The 23,674-nt window shown below is 40.1% G+C and overlaps 1 protein-coding gene across 2 annotated transcripts in view; it reads right to left on the reverse strand.

Annotated features, from left to right (window-relative positions):
- col26a1 (collagen, type XXVI, alpha 1) overlaps positions 1-22,921 on the reverse strand; it is a 59,090-nt gene extending 36,169 nt beyond the window's left edge. The window contains exons 1-3 of one of the 2 annotated variants that reach the window (XM_081614164.1): positions 22,318-22,921; positions 22,074-22,196; positions 20,114-20,217 (exon numbers count right to left, since the gene is read on the reverse strand). In XM_081614164.1, coding sequence (XP_081470290.1) covers positions 20,114-20,217; positions 22,074-22,196; positions 22,318-22,484 — 394 coding nt within the window. In that variant the 5' untranslated portion in view covers positions 22,485-22,921. The remainder of the gene's footprint in view (positions 1-20,113; positions 20,218-22,073; positions 22,197-22,317) is intronic. The other variant, XM_008425795.3, reaches the window with a different exon arrangement.
- Between the last annotated feature and the right edge of the window lie 753 nt (positions 22,922-23,674).

Genomic DNA, 23,674 nt, shown 5'->3' on the forward strand with positions numbered 1-23,674 from the left:
GACTATATGTATAAAATCTAAAATATATACATATTCTTAACATATTTTCCTCAAAGTTTTTCAAGGTACATACATTGAAATTGTATCAATCGACTTCCATCTTAAACTTTAAGATTGTATTCGCTCCCAAATCAATTCCACAAAATGCAATATTCCAGTCTTCAGGATTTTAACCTCTTCAATAGACACACAGACTAAACATAGGTTTAACCTTGAGAAGTCCCTCCATGGCCAGTCAGTTCCTCCATAGTGGTAAGTTATTTCCTCTCCAGGGTTTATATCTTTGATGGCAAATAAGCACAGGTGTGGCTTTCCATCTACCAATATCTTTTTTATTGTACAATTTGGATTTTTGTTGTCATCATTGACTAATCTTCCAAGACTGTTATCCTCTTGGGATGCATCAATACTTTACAAATAATGTGTGGGGGGTGGGGTAAAAGAGACAATTGTTAGTCTGTTTAATATTTTTTTGTTATCTTGGTAAAAATATAACACTACATAACAGCCCTCCTGAATCCAGTCCCATTGGCTTTGAAGAGCTCCAGAATTTTGCAGACTTACATTAATTTATTATAAACTCTGGACTTACCACCACCATCTTTCATGCCACAAGAAGTCAAACATGAAGACAGTACATGCACTATGATACAGTGTTCTCCTTCTTTGTGATTCTTCAGAGTTTGTCAAAGCCACCACAAAATCTCCTTTTTTAAAAGGAGCCGTGGCGAACACACCTCGTCCTAAACACACAAAAACCGTGAATGGCAGATCAGAAGTCTATCGAGTATGACCTTCATTGCTTCAAAATTATTTGTTAATACTTTAAAATGTTATTTATGGAAATATCTGAATTGTAATGCTCATACACACAGACCCACCTTGGTATTCTTCTTTTTACTGATGTCATTATCCTGTTAGAGCACAGGTAATCATTTTTAAAACCATCTTTTTCAAATAAAGTTTTAAAACTTTCATTTCAAAGTCAAAATGGCGTTAGTAGTTCAAGTCAATCAGGAACCTTCCACCTTAATTGGAAGACAAAAGTTTTCAGGATATAGTGAAATATTTTGGCTTGCATATGTTAACATATAGTAATTTTTTGGAAATACTTAAACCTAGAACAGTATGTCGGGACACAAGGAAAACAGCTTACATGACAGGTAGCTAATGTAAACGCAATCTTGTCCATATTAACTTAAGTAAATCTTCAATTTACTTCTGTGGTATGCTTTTGGGTGGCTTTATAGAGTTTTAAAAAGAAGCTCGGCTAGCATCACAGTTCATTAAATCTTTTAATTAAACCAGTATAATAAAATACATTTAAAATAAGAGAAATTACTTACTTTTCCACGTGCTGAGCTGCTTTGCCCAGGGCTCTTAATTAGTTCCTTTAAAGGTGCGCTTCATTTGTTAGTCAGCGTGGCCCCGGGTGGAGACAAGTGACACACAAACTACGAGCTTCCACCCGTCCGGTATATCCATGTTTGTAAATCCAAATGACTCAAGTATCTTCCTAAGTAATTTAAAGGGACTGCGTGTTTGATTTGATGGCATGGACACTAATTAACTATCTATGTTTTTAAAAGTAGTTGTTTTAAAAAGCAGTTGGAATGCAAAGAATTGTAAATTTGTAATTGGTAAGTCAGGATTTTTCCTCCTCTCTTGTGTCGGCTAAGTTTCTGTTTTGTGTTTACATGTAATAGGTACAATCTGTTTAAAAGTTGTTGGTTTTCACATAGTATCCCACATAGCACATATTTTTTCAAATTTCTTTGTTTGATTTTAAATAAATTATATAAATTGGTACATTGCTGCAAATGACTACATCTGAAGAAGTGTGGTGGATTAAACTCTGCTAACTTAAATGCTTGTACCGCTGTTCTCAATATTGATGAACCATGTTGTACCAAATGTTATGCATAGCATACATTTACATGGTATATTAAATTGAATTTTATTCAGTTTGAAAATTTTAATTAAATATAAATGAATTAACTACTTTTAGACACAATTAAGATTTTTTATATGCCACTTGCACCTATGTATGAATCATTGAAACATTGTCCATTATTAATTTACTAACTACTGAATGACATCAAACTAGGAATTATAGATCCCGCTCATTCTGACCAAATGTCCACATTGTTGGTTACTATCTTTGTTGCTGAAAGATTTAATTTCTTTTCTCCCAAACCAATAGTCTCATTCAGATCAAGAGGAAGGGTTGATCTTTCCAACTGCTATTTTCTCTTTCTGGTATGCTTGTGGCTTTCTCTAGAGTTGGTTTTGTGTTCATCCTTTGGTATCAATTCTGCCTTCGGGTGTAAATGTCTAGTAACCTGATTCTTTAGATATTTTGTATTTCTTAACTATTTCATCAGTCCATCAATCAAGTTTATTTGTATAGCACATTTCAGCAACAAGGTAGTTCAAAGTGGTTTATGTAATTAAAACACAAAAATACAAATTCATAGAACACACAGTCTACAATGAAAACTTTGTAACTATTGGTAAGATTCTGAGAATTCAGGTCAGAGTCCATCACTACTTCCAGATTTAGGACTTGATCTCTAGTTTCTACCTGTAATAACTGAAACTGTGTGCTGACTCTAGTCAGGGGTGTCAAACTCCAGTCCTCGAGGGCCGGTGTCCTGCAACTTTTAGAAGTGCCTCTGCTGCACCACACCTGAATAGAATAATTAGGTCATTAGCAAGGTTCTGGAGAACTGAGGAGGTAATTAAGCCATTTGATTCAGGTGTTTTGCACCTGTGGCACATCTAAAAACTGCAGGACAGTGGCCCTTCAGGACTGGAGTTTGACACCCCTGCTCTAGATCCTTCCTCTTGAGGTCCAAGGATAACTTCAGTTTTGTTTCTGTTCAGCTGGATAAAGTTTTGACATATCCAGTCATTTTTCTAAGCATCTTTTCAGTGCTTGGATGGGTTTTACGTCACCTAATGACATTGTAATGTAGAGCTGTCTATCATCTGGCGTAGGTTTATAATCTCTTCTAAACTTTTGTAGTTTAGTGTATCCATCCTAGTAATGCCAGCATCTTGCCAAGATCTAAGATCAGGACACCCACCTTCTACTGTCAGATCCACCAATGTTGTCTGAGATGAAAAATTTTTATTCTGACCAAACATGTTCCACAGAACAAAAGTGAAAGTTATCTTTGACAATGAGTGGGAATTATTGGTTTTGTTTTAACATATTTATGGGGTGACAGGGTTTACAAACACTTTCCTCGATCTCAAGCCATGGATTACAGTGTTTTTGGGTAGCCCACACTGAAATAATTCTTACACGTAAAGACGGTACATAGTTTTCAACCCTGGGCAGGCCCTATCCACTCAAGGTTCAGGGAAGTTGTAAGACTTTAGTTTTAATTTGAGGTTTTCAATTGCTTTATTGATTCCACCTAAATCTTTAGAGTCAATAAACAAAAACAACATAGACACTGGATAAATTAACTTAGGGGGAATTATCATCTTAATAAGGCTAACTCTCCCCAGAAAGGATAAGGGGAGCTTCTTCCATCTCACCAATTTATCCTTAATATGAATAATCGTAGGATTGATGTTTTCAGAGTACAGCTGACTAATTCTAGATGCAATGTGTTTTCCTAGATACTTTAATCTTGTAGAAGCCCATCAAAATGGCTTGATGAATACTGATTCTCCCTGGTCACAGGCATTTAAAGGCATTATTTTCTGATTACTATAATTTACCTTATACCCATATATTTTACCAAATTTTGTTGACGCAATCAATTAGAGCTGAGGTAGATTTCACAGGGTCTGTCAAAGTTTAAAGTATATCATCAGCGTATAATAATATTTTATACAATTTTGTTCCTATTAATATACCTTTAATATCATTGCTTTGTCTAATTGCAATTGCAAGTGGCACTACAGCCAAAGAGAAAAGTAGCAGAGAAAGACAGCTTCCTGCGCCATTCCTAGCCCACAGGGTGTTGACAAGAGGCTATTTGTCAAGATGGTACTGTGGGCTTTTTATAATTAAGTTTTATCAAGTTTATAAAATTTTCTCCAAGTCCAAATCTTCTGAGCACTTCAAACATGTACTCCAGTTCAACACAGTCAAAGGCCTTTTCAGCATCCATTGAGACAATGATGCCTGGTATTTCTGTCTGATTTTTGGTCACTATAGCTGGGTTTTCTTTTAAATGATGAGGTCATAGCTCCATTTCCTTCTCTACCCTGAATGAGCCTTACTCTCACAAATAAACATGCTGCCATTCTGCAGTCTTGTCAGATCTGAAATGGAAAACCCGCCCAACTCCAAAAATTCTCCAACCCTGATAAAACCAATGTTAATAGCATCTGTTAATTGCAACCATTATAAATACAAAGTAGCAATTTAAATAGAACAGTGGAAAACACTTTCAATATGAATAAAAACACATTTTAGTGTTAAGCATATTAAAAGAAATCTTATGAAAATCCTCAGTTTCCTCTGAGCTTTGGAAGAAGTTGTTTTATTTAATTTTCCATATCGATGGTCCATAACAAATTTATTATTTTAAAGTCATCTGCCATTATACTGTTGATAGTTGCTCTTAGTGATTTTTCTGAATAATATCTAAAATTAGCCCAATGTATTTGTAGTCAGGCAAAAACAATAAGTGCATAGTTTGCTTGAAAATGTACATTTGTATAGTTATTCAAGTTTTATTTCCTTTGACTTGGTTTTTAGACACTACTACAAAGGAAAGTGTTGTGGCAATAAAATACTGACTTCATTTAAACAACATGGGCAGAAATATTCAACTAAAATTACACAAAATTACAAAATAAAACAAAACATTTTAATGACGACATGAATGAAAAAATGGGAGAGCTGTACATTTTCCATTCCCTTAGAACTGAATGAGTTCCTGATGTTACTACAACTCAGAAGCAATCATTTAAAGAATAATTTAATATAATTTAAGACAAAGTTTTTTTGTATCAATAATTAATGATGGTCTGAAGAGACAATGTTTTTTTGACAAGACTTTTATCCTACAGGTTCTGCATGTATAAACCTATAAACAAAATTATGCTGGTATATGAAGATTATGGCGGTTCCAGTAATAAGCTACCATGTCATAAAATACTTTTTTTTTTACAGATTTTTAAGAATATTTACTACATTAATTACATAAATGTCAATGTAGTACTAAAGAAGTTAACAACCAATCTGCAATCACGCTAATGATTCCAAATGTGAAGGTTATAAATCAACAAATAGTAAATAAAATTATTTCAAGTCATTTAAAATAATCCGCTGAAGTAGATTTTTATTAGTCCCTTCAATGTCACTAAAGTAAGATTAGTGTGTATTGTGTGTGTGTGTGTGTTCCTGCAGTACCACAACCCACCAATAGAGGCCGATACTGAGTGACTACCTTATACACACTTATACACAAACTGTTGGTTTTTGTGAATTATGAGGACTAGTCTGAAAATTTGACAGAGCATCCTACTGACCTTCTTTTCATTGAATTCAATGCAAACGGTGTGGGGACTAGGTTTTTGGTCCCCACAAAAAATTTGGTACCCACACCGTGAGTGTGCTGTCTTGCTTTGGTCCCCTCTATGTAGCAAAGACAAACACACACACACACACACACACACACACACACACACACACACACACACACACACACACACACACACACATATATCTGCACACAGATGAACACAGAGCCACAAACTCTCACTCGGTAAATCACAACACCTACTTTGACTGTGGCGGGTGGCCGAACGAGAAGAGGAAGGGCGGGATGAACGGGGATTTTATTTTTAAAAACCAAGATGTCTGGCCAGGCACAGCGAGGTTATTTAGTGTCTTTCACCATCATGGAAGCTGCCAGGCCACAGATCTTTCCACAATCAGAGCGTTTCAAAAGCCAGAACAACAACCAACGATACAAAATGGTAAAACACAGATTCTTAAAACGCCAGTGACCACTTTCCTGTTTTCTCTGTTTGTGTTGTTATAGTTGTCTGTGGTCGTTGCCGTCACTGAGTTTACATCCTTCTCTGTGGAAGTCATGATGGAAAAAAAAGAAATCAACCTTCACTCCATGACAGCAGCATGTTCATAAACGCATCAAACTCAAACTTACATTTACTTGACTAACGTTTTGGAAACAAATTTACTTTCAGGAGTATTTTTACAACTCTTTTCACTCTAACCCGAGTAAAATTACTGGATGCTCTACAGATGCGAGTAACCTCACTGAATGAAGAACAAGCTTATCTTCACCAAAATGTTCACAAGGCACAGACACACAGCGCCCCTCTCCCACCGTTAGGGTCGACGTTATTTAACAGAACCAGTAGAAAGCTCTCTTTGAAGCTATAAACTTTATTCACTCGTTTTTGTTCTTTTACCCACACGAAGCAGTCCTTACTTTATCTCTTTCCTTTAGGAATCCATCGATGGTGTTACTGCAACCACTAACTATGTGTTCCATCTTTCTGTTTCTTGCCATAGAAAATACTCAAGTGAATCTGCGTCCACTTGTGCTGCTTTTGTGAAAAGGTGCAGGTGACAGGGTTATTGCTGCCGTCATTTATGGACGTTCCCTTTGTTTTTCTTCACGCGCCGGAGTCGGTGCTTCTGTATTTAGCGACGTCTCGTTCCCAGCTGGAACCCTCACTGTAATTAAATATGTAGATTGTGCCTTTTGTTGTTGTTTTCGTCATAATTTTATGTTTCCTGCACAGAGGCACTAAAAATAACTGATTCTGTTTCCCCTTCGTTTTTCTTAAAAGTACTTCAGGTTCAGCGCTTCTGTGTTTAACTGTGTCTCTATCCTTGACAAAGTTATCAATAAAACTTTAGCTACCATGACCATATTCTCCTTGTAGGTCTTTAAATGTAAAGTACTCTTTAGCTGGTGTATTACCATTTACTTGTGTCTCTTTCCAGGACAAAATCATTGACATAATAGCTATTTCAGCCAGTAAATATGCTTCAGTTTTTCTTCTTCTTATAGAAAGTACTCCGACTCAGCAATACTGCATTTTACTGTGTCAAAGCAAAAGAAACTAATGGAGCCACTGCTACTACGGTAGTTAGCATTGTGTCATTGTCTTTTCTTGCCAGTTGAGATTGAATGCTTGGCTGCGCCGCAATAAAACTGAAATTATTTGAAGAAGGGATCAAAACTTAACTGTCTGACTGAATGAAAACGTCATAACAGAGACAGAGACGAGTCCTTCTCACTCGTTTTTAAACCGTTTTTGTGCTCCTCTCCTACTCTTGGTCCACTTATTCCATCATCCTCTCAGCTAATACGACTCGTTGCTGATCTGGAGCTCAATTTTTATCAGCGCATCAATCACAGTTTTGAGATCGTTTGACTGCGTTGGTGCAGTCAGTGTCATATCATGAGGTGCTGCTGCGTGAACCAGCTCAGAAAATCTGGGAAAGAGAATATGTCCTATGGTTCCTCTGAGATGTTTGGTAAAAGAAAAGTGAATAAATATAGATAAAAATTAGGCTTGGTGGATGAAAAGAGAACAAACGCTGGGACAAGAATGCTGTGCAAAACTGCTGATTTGTGTCTAAGCAAACAGGATATTAATCCACTAAGTCCACCTTTCCTCATCCCCACCTCCTCCATCTCTGCTTCCATCATTCTCCCTTTTCCTCCCTTTCGCTCACCGATTTCATCCATTTGTTTTTCTGACATGAGGAAGCGTTGTCCTGACACCAGGCCCCCTCTCCGAGGGCTCTGCTGGGAACCGTCAAAATTCTCCAGTCCTCTCCTACAAATCGTTGAAAGTGACATTACCTTCGCCTGGTTTTTGTTCAGCAGATATTTTTTCTGAATAAGCCGAAGCATCAGCATGGATGTTATTTACCAGCGATCAGCTAATTCACCCAAAAACAATTATGTTTTTGGACTTGGGGTGTCAAAGCTAACATATGCGATTAATCTAAAACTAATATTACATAATGCAGACTAATCACTTTACTTACTTTAATCTAACGGCGTCTCTCTTGTGGGGTTACCCAGTTCACAGCAGCGTGCCATATGGTCTTGTACTGCAATCAACTATGCAGAGTCGCTAAAACGAGTGAAAAGATGAGTGAGGATGGTTAATCTTTTGTGCTGAATGGCAAATTTCACTTTAAAGGGGCAGTATTATGTGTTTTCCAGGCACATAGTGCTATTTTATAGCACAATAAGTAACTATGTTAACTTCAGTTGTTATAAAAAAACATATATATCAAATATGACTAAAAACAAATTTGACTTTGTAATTTAACGGCTTGAAATTGTTCCTCAGTCTCTTTAAAAACTCCTGCTCTTTATGAAACTCCACCTTCAGGAAGTCATCTCAGCATCGCTCGTCTATTAACCCTTTAACAACGTTTTTAACTGGAAAGTAGCTCGTAAGCAGATTTGCAGTTTCACCAGGTGTTTGCTAATTGCTGCTGGCTTGTCTGCAGGAGCTGAGCGGGGGAAATGGCGAGGCAGAAGCTCAGAAGCTTGGGAGCTGAATACCTGAGTGAAGTTGGCTCCCCACTTTCTTCAAATAAGACAAAATTGGTGTCAAACATTTGTGCAGGAAAGATATTAAGAAATGTTTCCAGAGGTCAAGAAAGGCCAACCAGCCTCTCCACCTTCTTCAATTCAGACAAAATTCGTATGAATCAACTTGACTACGTTTGTGCAGCAAAAAAATGTGTTTGTGCTGCTTTGGCTTTGAAGATATTAATGAAAGTTTAAAGGTCATTTTGGTTTAGTAAAAGTTGGGGGGCTGGTTGATGTTTTGACCTTCTCTCAGGTAAGCTGCAGCTCGGAGGAGGAGCTGCGTCTCAAAGGTGGGGCTAAGTCCACCCAGGTGTTCTGCACAGCAGAATGGTTGCCACGGAGATTAAACGGTTTCTCAAGGCAACACTCCAGGTATGTCTTTGATGAGGGAATAACATTATAACATGATGTAAAGCTAAAAACAGTTGACCTTACCCAGTACTGGCCCTTTAGAAAGACACTGTGGTGGACGTTTGGATGAAACCAAGATGTTTGTATTTAACGATGAATTATCCTTCCACCAAAAATAACCAGTTTATAGTTAACATTTCTGAATTAACGTTGGAAACAAAACCACTTCTTTTAAACCTTTCCTGAATATGGAAACCTGGAAAAACCAACATGTTGGGATTGAGACAAGAGAAACATTTCCTTAAAACTTAACCATTATTAATCACAGAGCTCCTGTGGGGATCAATGGATTGACGGCACTATTTTGGACACACATTAATTACCTGACAAACAGATGTGTGCATCTGCAGACAGACAGACTGTCAGCTGGAAGGAAATCTATCAGCAGGAGGAAGGAAGACTTACTGACAAATGAAGAAAGAAGTGAAAAGTCCCAGAACAAGCACGGACAGAGCGCCATCCATCAGGCAGATCAGACCGGGAGAGGGAGCGCCCGGCGGGTCAGAGGTCACCCTCTGACCCGTACTGGAGTACAAGCAGGGATGTAACAGAGACGTCAGTCACATCCTCGCGCTGCAGGTTGAGGCCCGGAGCAGCACATGTGGGATTTGGTTCTGTTTTATCGCTTCGCTCCGAGGAGCGCAGGAAGTCGGATAAGTGGAAAGCAGCACGGAGCGCGGAAGATAAAGGAGGACGGCAGTGGCGAGGAAAACCAAGGCCAAGAGAGCGAAATGAGAACAACTCCACCCCCTCCGTACCCCCATCCAAAAAAAAAAAAGAAAGAACTCAAAGGTACTTTCAAATCGAACATAATAATAAAGCTGGCGTCGGAGATAATCCATCCAGCAGATTTCCTCCTGAATGAGATGCTTCCCAGCTGCTGACCCGCCAAATTAAAGCAGCTGGAACGTCAGGCGTTTCAGCCACATCTTAGCTGGAAACCAGCTCGCTCGTGCACGCAGCATTAAACTTCCTAATACTTTCCCTGAGCATATTCATAAAACCAAAGATTGCTCCTCTCTCTCATCGGGGAGGTCCTGGCTCCGACTCCTTTAACATCATGCCCCCCCAGGGAGCGCGCGCAAATACCCAACGAGTTAATACGATCGCATGTGCAGATGGGTGCAGCGGCGACGGGGGCAGGGAGGCGGAGGAGGGCGAGCAAATTACAAACACATTTCCCCCCTCGACGTGTTCCATGCCGTCATGTGTTAGCACAAGCTGCGCACCGAGAGCGACGCGTGAAGAACGAGAGATGCCCAGCGGCACAAACAGGGGCCATCAGGAGCGGCGACGACGACGGGCCGCGGCGTTCAGAAAACACCCAGTTTCCATCGGCAAAGCCACAAGAAATCAGCCGGAGACCTGCTTTGACTCTGTGTCCGACGAGAAGCGCCGTGATTTTATTATTATTTCTTTTTTTTTTTCAACGCAAGAGGGCTTGTAAAGCACCATGAAAAGCATTTAGTGCCTGAGTCATCTACCAGCTGGACTCACCACATCATTACAGCGTCTATCAGACTCCTTCGGTTTATGGTGCTAAATGTCAGACATTTTAAGATTATCTATGATTTTTTTTTAAAAGCATTTACTCTCTAAAACAGTGTTTGAGGTTTGTAAATGTCAGCAAATATCTGCAAATGCTTGCAGAAACATTCATTTAATAAATTACCTGTTTAGGTAACACAGATGGTAAAATCAGCTAATAAAAACAGATTCAAGCTATTTAAAGGTTTTGAGTGAAAGTTTTTGTTTTGTTTTACCCTGTTGTAACTTAGCACAAAATAAAAATATTTCAAAACTTAATGTTATCATTATATATGTAGATAAATGGCTCTAGATTTTGATGGATGGATACAAGAAACATCAATGCATCAAACAAAGATTAAAAATAATATTTACTGGCTCAGAGTGAACCAGAAGTAATAAAATGATGGAGTCTTGCTGGTCTTCTGAGTGACTGATAAACTGACTTCACTGACCTTGACTGTGACCTTGGTGTCGTCTAGAAATGACATGAGGGATAAAAACCGCCACAGTGAACAGAACGTTCGCCCTGGTTTACGACCAAGAGCTGATGCACCAGTGCATGATGGTCTTTTCTTTGACGGGTTCAAAAATTATTTGAACTCAATAGTAGGAAAACAAACAACAGATTTAATTTGATGATTTATCACTAATCAGAACTAACTATGTTTAGTACCAATAACTCTTAAGTGTTGTTTTATCAGATATTTTACTTAACATGCTACGTTTTATTATGCATGCATTGATTTATGCACAGTTCTTTTAAGGTTCTGCCACAGTATTTAAATGAGGTAGACATCAGGGCTTTAACTAGGACACTTGGGCATCTTGACTCTGTTCTTTTAAATCATTCTGTTTAGCTTTGCTGCTTTGTTTGGCATCATTCTTCTCTTGCTACTCCACTTTCAGCCATGTTTTACGGTGGCCTCAAATCACATGTGACCATGTTTGTTCACGTGATAAGTCATTAAAAAAATTATCATCCAACTACTTCCTGTCGTCTTCTTCTTCGTGGCTTCTGCAGTGGCAGCATCCAGTTGTTACACATGTGATACGAAATAAACGAATTTTGCTACGGCCGAAACTTTATAACAAAAAACAAGTTTTTTTTTGTTTGTTTTTTTCAATTGCTGTGTTTCCGTAAAGCAAATTTATTTTCGAAATGTCAAATTGAGCAATTATTCGGTCAATGAAAATTCAGCTGCTGTCAGATAGCTGAATGAATTTTAAATAAGCCTCCAAGAGCGACAACGGCGTACACAGCTTTTTAAAATTAGCTTTGTTTCTATTTAGAAACTATGACAACATGGGACATGTCTTATTTTATGTAAACTTTTCTCAGGTCCTTTTGTAATCTAATTTTTTTTTTTAAACTGTCGACTTTTATTAGCCCCTTTCATAAAAATGTCCAAAAAGCCCACGGCTCTCTGGACACGGCTAGCATGTGCAGAGGTGAGAGAAACAATCTCGGCTAAAACAGACTAAACTTTGTCTTCTCCTCCATCGGGTTGTCGTTGCGTCTGAAGTGCGGCCAGAGCCCCCGTCAAACTAAAACCAGAGATGATGTCACTTTCATCGGTTAAGGCTGTCCTGATAAAAGCGCTGGCTCCATTATGGCAGACTTCAGCTGCTCGGAGCTGCATGGTCAGTGTTGCTGTAGAGACCCAAACATGAACGCAAAAGCACATTTACACAGCTCTGGTATTAGTCACAGGAATCGTCTGACAGTCTGGGAAATACGCTCATGTGTTGTTTTTTTGCCAAGCGTTACATGAGAAGACGGATAACATGTTTCATATCTGCCTGTTAAACGGAGAAGAAGATTGATAGCTTAGCTTAGCACACAAGCTAAGTCACATTTCTTTCCAGAAATTTGATCCAGTCCATCACGAAAAGTACATGAAACCCAACTATATCACCACATCTCAGACATTACCCTTTGTTGTTTTAATGCAGGGGAAGCTGATCCAAAAATGTCCATCTGAATTAGTCAAAAATATGTGAATTGCTGGGATTAGCAGTTAATTTGAAGGCAAAATCGGGTTCACGTGTTTTCAGTCAGTGAAATCTCAATCTGCCGTGAGCCAGCATCCGGCTTAGTTTCAAGATAGGAGACATTGTCCAAGCGTTAACATGGTCGTGGAAAGTTACTGTAGCAAGAACAAATGAGACCTATAAGGGGCTCGGGAAAAAAATATCATGCTCATCAGGCTTTAAAATTTTACGATCGGTGGGACAGATTGTGTAAAAGTAAATGAAATGTGAGAGCAATGTCAGCGCCCCGAGGAACAGTTGGCCAACAAAGACGTGTAATATAACATGAAACCCCAAAGCAACCTGATGTAACTTAGAAGGGTGGCTGCCAAAGTTTTTGACCTTTGACCCACGAAATTACCCCGTCAGAGACTTGTGACCCCAGCTGTCACTGCTTAAAGTGTGAAAACATTACTAATTAGCCCGTTAAAGGATAAAGGCGTCAAAACCAAACTAAACCGCCCTCATCACTTTTAAATATATTTATAGGTAATCATTTTCTTTCCTTATCAACTGAATGAAAGGTGGCTGCTGCACTTTTACCGCTTTTAGCCGCAGTCGGCATGAAAGAATTGCTTTGGAAATTTGTTTAAAATAAAAGCAATTACCGATATTCAACTTTGATATCAAAACTGAAAAGTTGTGGTATTTTTACCTGAAGTTAAGCACCGGGCTATCAGCCGCTGGTATCTCCGCTGCTCTCGGTTTTCCACAAGGACTCAGCAGAGGCCTGCAATAAATCTGCTATTAAAGACGCAGCAGCCCTGCGACTCCAACGCCGAACCATGGATTCGTTCACACCGAGCTGTACGTACAGCGGCTATCGATCTGGCTGCATCATGAACTTCTTCGCGTTGTTTCCATGATGAGGGGGTATGAGTTGGAAAACCGAATTTCCGCCGTGCCTGCTGCCAGCATCTGCTTGTCCTAAATGAAAATCAGCGCTTTCTTCTTTGATTTCTAATTTTGACTTCCAATGATTCACTTCCAGCTAAAGCTAGAAAAACTAGAAAAGCCATAGTGTGGAAACTATCGGAGGTAAGGCTGATTTACAGCTGCCACTGGCAACAAAGAGCGCATCTGACTGACCAATTAATTAATATCGACTTGTGTTACACTATAAGAAACACAGTCATGAAAAGGGAGAATATTCTGTGCGATACAGTTGAAAACTAGGGCCCCAAATTTATAGACCAGGGGTGAAAGTAGTTTTTAAATTCTTGGGGGTACTATGAGAAAAAAATAAATAAATAAAATTTTATATATATATATATATATATATATATATATATATATATATATATATATATATATAAAATTTTATTTATTTTTTATAAATAAAAAATAAATATATATATATATATATATATATATATATATATATATATATATATATATATACTGGTAAAAAAAATAAAGGGAACACTTAAACAACACAATATAACTCCAAGTAAATCAAACTTCTGTGAAATCAAACTGTCCACTTAGGAAGCAACACTGATGTCCCCATTGTCAATCAGTGTTGCTTCCTAAGTGGACAGTTTGATTTCACAGAAGTTTGATTTACTTGGAGTTATATTGTGCTGTTAAAGTGTTCCCTTTATTTTTTTGAGCAGTGTATATATGAATGATGCAAGCCAAGAACTTCTAGGTTCTGGACCTCAATAAAATTATGTGTGCATGCCTAGATGGCTCTTCTGCTTTTGTTTCTTATGTTTGGTAAAATAGTCACAGCATTAAGTTGTCTGTGAAAATTAATAAAAATAAATATAATAAGTCACAGACTGTTCCTAGCACTGTGCAATGATTAATACATGAATAATCCTAATGAATTGATAGTAATTAAGAATGATAGTGGATCAAAGGCTACAAACCATTTATACCTCAGCAGGTATGGAAAACCACAAAAGCAAAAATTAAATCATATACCAATCTATTAATCTTTTCATGTTAAATAAATAAAATGTATGATGTTTTATTTAAGTATTTGCCAGCTTGAGTCATGCAGAGCTGATCTGATCATTTCCATAGCATGATCAGAAGCAAGATGTCCAGTGAGCTCACTGATGAGGTCATAGATGACATCGTGTACATCACAGTAGATCAAAGAAGTTCTAATGCTTGAATGCTGGAAAGTCTAAGCATCAGTCAGGATCCAGACGTTTCTTGGAGATTCAGATTTGTGTAGAGCAACAATATTTAGTTTGACGAAGGTGCTTGTTCCCCTGATACTCCCGGTTGGTTGGGGCATTGGATATGTCGTGAATATTGGATTGAAGAAGGTGTGTGATCGTTTCTTTCCAGGGAAGGGTTCCAATGAAGGTTATGATCACAATGATGAGGACGATTTGGTTTGGAAAGGTCTTCCATCCAATGACAAAGAACAAACCGACCCGGCTGGGGAGGTTTGTTCTGAAAAGGCGTTGAATGTCTGTGGGACCTTGAGCTCTATCTCGTCCTCTGTACGAGACAGCAGTACAGAGGATGACGGTAGTGTCTCTGGACAAACCGACCCGGCTGGGGAGGTTTGTTCGAAGACGACGGTACACCGTGAGAGAAAGGGTGAGAGTTCAGTCGCAGAAAAATATAACCCGGCTGGGGAAGATTTGTCTGCGGTTGATCAAGCAGCCAAAGCTGTGGCTGAAGTGACAGCACAAGCTTTGTTTTCGCTGGTTCCATCGCTTTCCTTACAGAAGAGTCCTCTGAAGGGCACTTTCACAGGCGTCTTTGAAATACAAAGTTCCCCAGAGGGGGAACATATTTCAGATGACAACAGAGTTGCTCATTTGTCCAGAAAACCATCTCTAAATGCAAAGATTTCCGTTGCTGTCGAGGTTTCCTGTTCTCCTGAAGTTAACTTAATAGATAGCGTTGGCTCGGATATCCCAGATGCAGGGAGGACAGCAGCTGCAGGACCAGGACAAGTGGAGCTTGTCCTGGACAAGTGGAGCTCATCGGAGAACTTCTTCAAGTTCTCCGATGAGCTCCACAACAGCTGGGTGAACGCTGCTTTCCAGAGTATCCTAAACCTGAGCGTTACCAAGCGGTGTCTCGCTCAGGAAAGGGTTTGTCTGGAGGCATCGACCATCCTGCGCTGTGGGAATCTCATACTCTCAGCTGCCCGACAGTCCGGCAAGCATTTTTGTCAGAAAGACCTTTCCCCAGTTCTGATGGAGCTGAGGGAGAAGAAGCTCCCGTCAGATGTGGGAAAAGACTATGACATCAAATGTTTGCTGGAGTCTGTGCTGGTCTGGATGGATTCTTTTGGCGGTGACACAGAGAGGGAGTTGTACAACAAAGACTCCTGCTCCAACTGTGGAACCAGTTCCCTTGAGCTCCTGAACAATGGCCCCCTGGTTGCCCTTCCACCGGCAAATTTTTCAACCAGCATATTTTCACTTTTTAATATCTGGTTGGATTTAGGGTGCCTCTGTTCAGGCTGCAGGTCACCCTGGCAGAAAAAACACTGCCTGGCCGATAACAAGGTGCTGGAGTTTTAAGGTTTTTAGGCATAGGTTGACCAGGAAACACCAAATAGAAGCCGATCAGACCATTGATGTGCCTGTAGAATGTGAGAACGGAGAGGTACCACCTGTCCTCCGTCATTTGTGGGGATCAAAAGCTAACAGACTTAATCCTAACCCTAACCCTATAACCGTGAAGGCAGACAACGAGCATGTCTTCACTGCAGACAGCAACTGCAGTGAAGACTGTCTCAGAACGGTTTCATACATTTATGAGAAATGATCAGACACCAACTGTTACCGTTTCTCCAGCCCAGAAAATGATAAAGGTGCCTTTGGAGAGGAGATAAAAATATAAAATTCAGAAGAAGAAAAAAATCCTAGAAGACCTAATTAGTAACCATTTTGAGGCTGGAGAAATCTGATTGGCACACACAGACTCACACCTAGGGACAATTTGGAGAGGCTAATTAACCTGACGGTCATGTTTTTGGAGTGTGGGAGGAAACCGGAGTACCCGGAGAAAACCCATGCATGCACAGGGAGAACATGCAAACTCCATGCAGAAAGACCGGGGCCAGGAATCGAACCCAGAACCTTCTTGCTGCTGGGCAACAGCTCTACCAACTGCGCCACTGTGCAGCCCCTAGCATGAAATTAATACCTACATTTCTAAGTTTCGCTGAGTTAACGCGGCTATGTATGACATGTAAAAGATTGGTCTTTATGCCCCCCAGCGTTGTATGCCTGCGCGAAATTTCCATACTTCCAATAACATGAATAGTGTATAAGTCGTAAGTCAGTGCTTCACCAGCAATGAACCTCACCGCACGTCACTGATAAATACATATATAAACGGGCTGCACAGTTGGTAGCACTGTTGCAAGAAGGTTCTGGGTTTGATTCCCAGCCTGGGGTCTTTCTGCATGGAGTTTGCATGTTCTCCCTGTGCATGCGTGGGTTCTCTCCGGGTACTCTGGCTTCCTCCCACAGTCCAAAAACATGACTGTCAGGTTAAATGAGTATGTGTGTGCATGGTTGTTTGTCCTGTTTGTCTCTGTGTTGTCCTGCAACAGACTAGTGTTCAGGGTGGCCGTGTTTCCCTCAGCCCACTGGCTGCAATGTTGACACCTTGAGATGCCATGAGACCTAAATTCTGAACATCATGGCATGGATGCATTCCAGTTTTCCATGTCTGGCATATAACCATTAATTTTATCTTTTAAACTGGTTATATTGATCCTGTGTCCAGACAGAGGCATTATCAGTAGCCTAGCATCACGACCTGTTTGTTCTGAAGATCCTGCAGCTTCCACTTCTCTTCCTAACATGGCGCCTCCTCACCCTGACTCTCATACTGATAGGAGGAACCACAGAGCTCTGTTAAGTTAAAAGCACATCTTCTGAAGTTGGGATATTTTTCCTCCAACAGGTTCCAGTGGAATCACCTCAAACCAGATGTTGGACTGGATTTTATTTCATTTATGTCATTTGTGAATGTTAGAGCCTCATTTTCAACAGTGGAGCTACAAAGGTTGAAAAAGGTTATTATTAAGTCCCATCAATATCAATATTTCCACTAAATAAGAGGCAAAAACAAAAAAAACAAAAAAAAATATATATATATATATATATGTATATATTGATAGAGGAAAAATCTCTCCGACTCTGAGCTCAAAGCAAGATGCCCAAATTATTTTTTTTAAATACTAGAGAATTCCTGCGACAGACTGGCGACCTGTCCAGGGTGTACCCCGCCTCCCGCCCGAAACGTTGGCTGGAGATGGGCACCAGCACCCCTCCCGACCCCACTGAGGGAAAAAGGGTGCAAGAAAATGGATGGATGGATGGATACTAGAGAATTAATTTAATTTCACATAATTATCGCAGTAAAAGCCATTTGTTTGAATACTTAATGAAACGTATTTACCGTGTTTGATGTTTGTTGTAAATGACGTATACTCACAGACGAACGAAGTAATTAGTCCAAGTTTGTCGTTAATTGAACGTTCAGAAACTACAGCGGCTGTAAAGCGCCCCAGAAAAGGCAAAGGTAAAACTCCAACAGGTGATCAACTCAAAACCACTCGCACCTTTTTATTCTCTCTCTTGATCATTTAAGCACACCCATTGCCATGGCAACCGCCACAAGCCAAGCAGGGACAACAATATTAAAAACATAACATTCAGTCCGTTACAACATTAAGTTTTCAGGATAGGAAATGGGGAAAAAAGCTTTTTATTAACTGATTAAGTCGTGTTTTAGATTGTTCTTGAAAAACTAATCACTCACCGCTGCACAGTGAACCCACTGATTCTTTACAGCAGACAGCAGCTCCCCTCTCTTGCAGGTATTGCGTACCCCCGCTAAATCTTTTAGGGTTACGCAGTACCCAACCGTAACCGCCTACTTTCACCCTTTATTAAGACCCCCAACCAGCACTCATCTACTTCTGGATGTAGTGCAAAAACTTTGCTAATGAGCCAATTCAAAGTCTTGATATTCATAGCATTTTATCCACTTTTGCTGCCGTTTTCATTTATGTTCTTCTTACGGCACAAACATGCTCTAAGTGTCCATAAACGAGCTTTCGGAGCCAGAGCTCAAACATATGAGCACCAACAAGTCTCGTTATGTTCACATATGCCACAAAGAGTTGCTGAGGAGGTGTTTGGTTCACTAACGTCATTCGGGCAACTGTGCAGCTTGCAGCAGCTGCTTGCTGTGGAACAGAAACACTTGACTCTTCTCTTCAGCTCAGTGTTATGTCTGCACTAAGTTTTCCCTCCGCCGCGTCCTCCTTTCCTGTGGTCTCACCCTGACATTTTGACCTCTGCCAGCTCTGCCTCCACCCCTCAGTGTGACATCAGCTTCGATCTTTAACTCCTCCAACCGCGTCTCTCCATATGGAGACAATTACCGCGCCGCGTCGCAGCCGTCGGAGACTGCAAACACATTTCAGCTAAAGTTAAATAAACAGCTGATTACTTCTTCACACTCTTGCGCTGCTTTGGTCTCGGGGGAACCATAATCTATGGTGTTACACACACCTACATTCAGAATATCATCCAGGGGTGAGAAATAATGGTTTGTAATAATCTCTGTTTATCTCATACGTCTCAAAGTGTGTTTCTGCGGTCAAATGTTCACATCCAAAGGCAGCAGTGAATAATCCCCTGAAACAGAACAAGGTGTGGTAATTATGAGCAATATAGGCGAGAGCTGCTTTTTGAGCTAACTGTTAATGTTGGCCGAAGAGGTTCGTGGTTTTCAATGAAAACTGAATTTACGGCACGGCCCCACCAAGCTGATGTCTTTACCCAGCAATTTTAAGAGAAATTGTTCATATAAGCGTGCATTTTAAATTACTCCAACCGACGTAGACGTTTTTTCCTTCTTTCTTTTTACAAGCATCTGTGATATTTAAAACATATTATATGAATCTCCTGCCACAAGCTCTGGCTCTTTTTCCCCCCGGTACTGACCACTGCGGCTCGACCGGCTCTGGGTCTTTTTTTTGAGCCCAACGTCTGCGGTCTGTGGCGTCCATGACCAGAGTGCTCCACTGCAAGAAGCCCTCCGTTTTACAAGCCGCCCGGCCGAGCTTTTCTCATTCCTCCCTATAGCTGTAGGGACCGTGGTGATACTTAGGAAGCAGGCAGAAACTGACTCATCGCTGTAAAAGGGCTAAAATGTGTTTATGTGCACACATAACGAGAGCGAGGCACCGAAAAGAGAAACACTGTGGTTCTAACTTGCAGAGGACAGGAGTCCTTTAAACTGCAAGTTTTTTTTTTTGGGGGGGGGGGGGGGGGGGGGGGGATTTAGCGGTGCCTCTTCCTGAAAGTAATCAAATGCAGACTCTCTCTCTTAATTCAACCCCACTTTTAAGAGGCCGACTGGTTCAGAGTACAGTGGGGTGATTAGCGAGCTAACCAGATACATACCACCTCACATAAAAAGGGCACTGATGTGGGTAGAGATGCCTGGTGCTGCTAAAAGCCCACAGATGTGTCCAGACTAAACATGTGGTCCTTGAGAAAACTTGTCTCTGATAACTCTGTTCCCAAAGACTGACTTTTAAAAAGAAAAAAAAAAACAACAAAACTCACCTTCGCGACACTCCGGCCCCACAAATCCAGGGCAGCACCTCCACTCCAGAGCCGTGATTTGCTTGTAAGTGATCTTAAACGACGGCTTGATAACGGTTCTGTAGCTGCGCAGAACGAAACGGAAACGGAAACGTTATCGAAGCAGAAAATATGCCAATCTGATTTGTATTTTTGGCACAAATGATTAGAGGGACAAACATTAGGTCTGGATGAAAGGAAAACAACAAGCAAAGATTCAGACTAATTGAGGTTGACACTTTGAGCAGAGATCCAGTGAACTTTAACCTGAGGAACCCGCGGAGAACATTTCCTAAAGGTTCTCTAAAGGTTCTACATTGACCTCCTGGAAACTATGAGGGAAATTTCTGGAGATTAAAACTGTAACATTTAGAGAACCTTCAGGGAATGTTTCCTAAAAATCTCTGAAGGTTGATTTCTGGGAGCTATTAGGGAAGAGAATGTGCTCTAAATGTTCCCTGGGGATTATCCACAACTTTCACAGTGTAACCTTCAGAAAGCGGTTGACCCGTTTTCTAGGACATGAGGGGAAACTTTCATAAAGGTTCCCTGAATGGTACAACTTTTAGAAAACCTTCAGGGAACACTCACTGAGGTTCCCATGTGTCTTAACCTTCAGGGAACCTTCTGGGAATGAACCCTAAAGGTTCTCTTAAGGCTACACAGTGATCACATTTAGGAAACTTTTCCTGACCGATTCAGATTTTTAGAGAACCTTGCGGAAATGCTTCCCAAAAGTTTTCAGAAGGTTAATTTCAACATTGAGATCTAACGAGGAATGTTCTTTTAGAGGTGAAGGTTATATCCAACTTTTACCATGAAAGCTTTAGAAAACCTGGAGTATTATTCACGAAAGATTACCTGAGGACTGTCAACTAATCTTTTAGCAACACAACATTTTGAGAGTCTTTTGTGAACATTACCTGAGGGCTCTCTGAAGGATAGGTTCAACAATGACAATGTGCTTATTCGAGAACTTCAGGGATTGTTCTCCAGGTTTCTTAGAACATATCTATCTTAAGGGATGGTTCCCTACAACTTTAGAGATGCAACATTTAGAATACCTTCAAGGAACACTTAAATGTCCCATGGTGAACATCAACATCTCCCATAATATAACCTGAACATTCAGCAGATGTACCCTAAATGTAACAACTAGGGAACGTTCATGGAACTTTCCTTAAAGGTTCTCTTGATGTTTATTTAAAAACCTGGCAGTAAACAACCAAGAAATATTTTTTAAAGGTTCCTTTTGACTTTAAAAAAAAAACATTTTACAGTTTTTACAGCTTCAAATTAGCTCTGCTGAACTTCCATCCATTTTCTTTACACCCTTGTCCCTTAATGGGGTCAGGAGGGTTGCAGGTGCCTCTCCAGCTAACGTTCCGGGCGAGAGGCGGGGTTCACCCTGGACAGGTCGCCAGTCTGTCGCAGCTCTGCTGAACTTATTACAGTAAATGTAGTTGCATCCTTTAGCGAATGTTCCTGTAACCCCTTCTAAAGGTTGATGAACTGGTTCCTGAATGGTTCTTTAGTCCTACAAAAAACACTGGAAGATAATTTCTCAATGTTCCACCAACCTTGAGCTTGAAAGTTCTCTGAAGGTTTTCTTGTTATGTTGTCGTTTTGTTCATCAGGTGTTGTTGAGAAGCTACTTAATACCTTTTGTGGATACATTTGTAAACAAATTACAAATATAGCTTCAGCTTTTAAGAGAGAATTTGAGAATTTCCACTTTTTTTTTTTTTTATGAAAAACTGCAAATAAAACATATTTTAGGGAAACAACAACCCCAGGCCGTTTTCACACTAAATACGCCCCTGCTTTGCGCAGGACTCCATGATTTTTTTTTTGGTTTTGTTTTTAATAGAAGAAATCCCGAACAGAAAATGCTGCTAAGAGAGGCGGAATTGAGTGAGGGATGCATGTTAAAGAACTCTACCTGATGACTTTGCTGCACGGTCCAGGCCACCGACAGCCCTGCATCACCCTCTGCACTGAGGTTTCAGTCCCATTGTGCACTTTGCAGGGCACTGTCCTGGTAGCAGTGTACTGACACCAGTTCCTAAAATGCAAAGAGAGATGCAGTTCTTACTGATAACAGCTGAAAGACAAAACACAGTACGTCAAGGGAAAAGATGCTGCGATGCGCGTAAATTGCAGCCAGCCCTCCGGAGTGGGCGCACCTAAGTGAGGACCCGGCTCCCGGCGGACCCGTACTGCTGCCCAGTTCGGAGTGGATGCGCTGCCGCTGCAGGGCGATCCCTGGAAAGCGATAAACAAACCCGGTTCCAAGTGAGGGATGCAACAAACCTATCCACACGCACAGCGCGTAGAGGTAACCCAGAGCCATCTTCTTTCTTTGAAATGATCCCTGACGGAGATATCCCACAGAAACAGATTGGTTTTTCAAGTAAATCCCGTTACAGTCTAGAAATGGAAACAGGAAACCCTACAGAGATCCCGATGAAACCATCAGAAGGAGTTTGCCATCTCCTGCTCCCGATTAAAGAAAAAAGAAGAAAAACAACAAGCGTGCCCCCCTTCAAGAGTACGGTATGAATGACACACAACCTCTTCCTATAGAATAACTGGGCTCTCTGACGTTTGACATGGTGCCGAGAGCCGAGGAGTCAAATATCCAGAGAGCGAATAAAAAAGCGCGCCGAAGCTGGAGACGTGCGTCAAAGCGCATCTGGTCTCTATTGAAAACCAAAAACTCCCAAGGCTGATGAGGAATAATTTAAAAAGAGTATCACATTTGGTATGACATTTAGCAATACGTTTGCCTTCGTTATTATATTGATCGGCATGAATACAGACATTGCCAACGAACTAACTGCCTATCTTGTTGATCTAAATATGCCCTGATAGGGTGCTACAGTCAGAATGAGATAATGCAAGCAGAGGAAAAAATATATATTTAAAAAGAAAATTTTGAGGGAAAAAATTAATTAAGAAAACAAAGAATACATTTCGAGAAAAAAATTTTTTTTTAAAAGTGGCCCTTCCGCTGTGCAATTAATTTTTTTTGGGGAAAAAATGCTTTTAGGAATATTTCATGTCATTCGATCAAATACTGTAGGTTAGTTTATGGTGGAAATAAGCTACATTGATAAGATAGTAAATAAGTTCATGGTAATTGTATGACTAAATTCATGCTAAAAATTGTTTGCTTTGGAGTTTAGAGAGTGTTACATATGTGTTATAAACGATCTATGTCACATTATATTTGCAGAACCATAACTGAGTGAGCGCTCCTAACAGCACACTATCTTATTTTTTGGTAACCTTGTCAACAAGAATTTAGTCATTTAGGAGAAAGTAAACGACTCTAGAACAATCGTAATGTACGTCTTGTACTTGGAAAAACCTTCATCTTTGTAGATGTTTATGGCATTTGGAAGACACTTACATGTGTTGTTTTTTCTTTGGTGGATAATAAAATATAGAGCCATGTAATCTTTGAGTGTAGCATTAATGTATATTAGCTAGTAATGTATGTTTTCTCTGTTTTATTTGTTACAAAATCTTTTTGAGTGT

The sequence above is a fragment of the Poecilia reticulata genome, chromosome 13, assembly GCF_904066995.2.
Source record: "Poecilia reticulata chromosome 13, P_reticulata-male-v2, whole genome shotgun sequence".
NCBI lineage: Eukaryota > Metazoa > Chordata > Actinopteri > Cyprinodontiformes > Poeciliidae > Poecilia > Poecilia reticulata.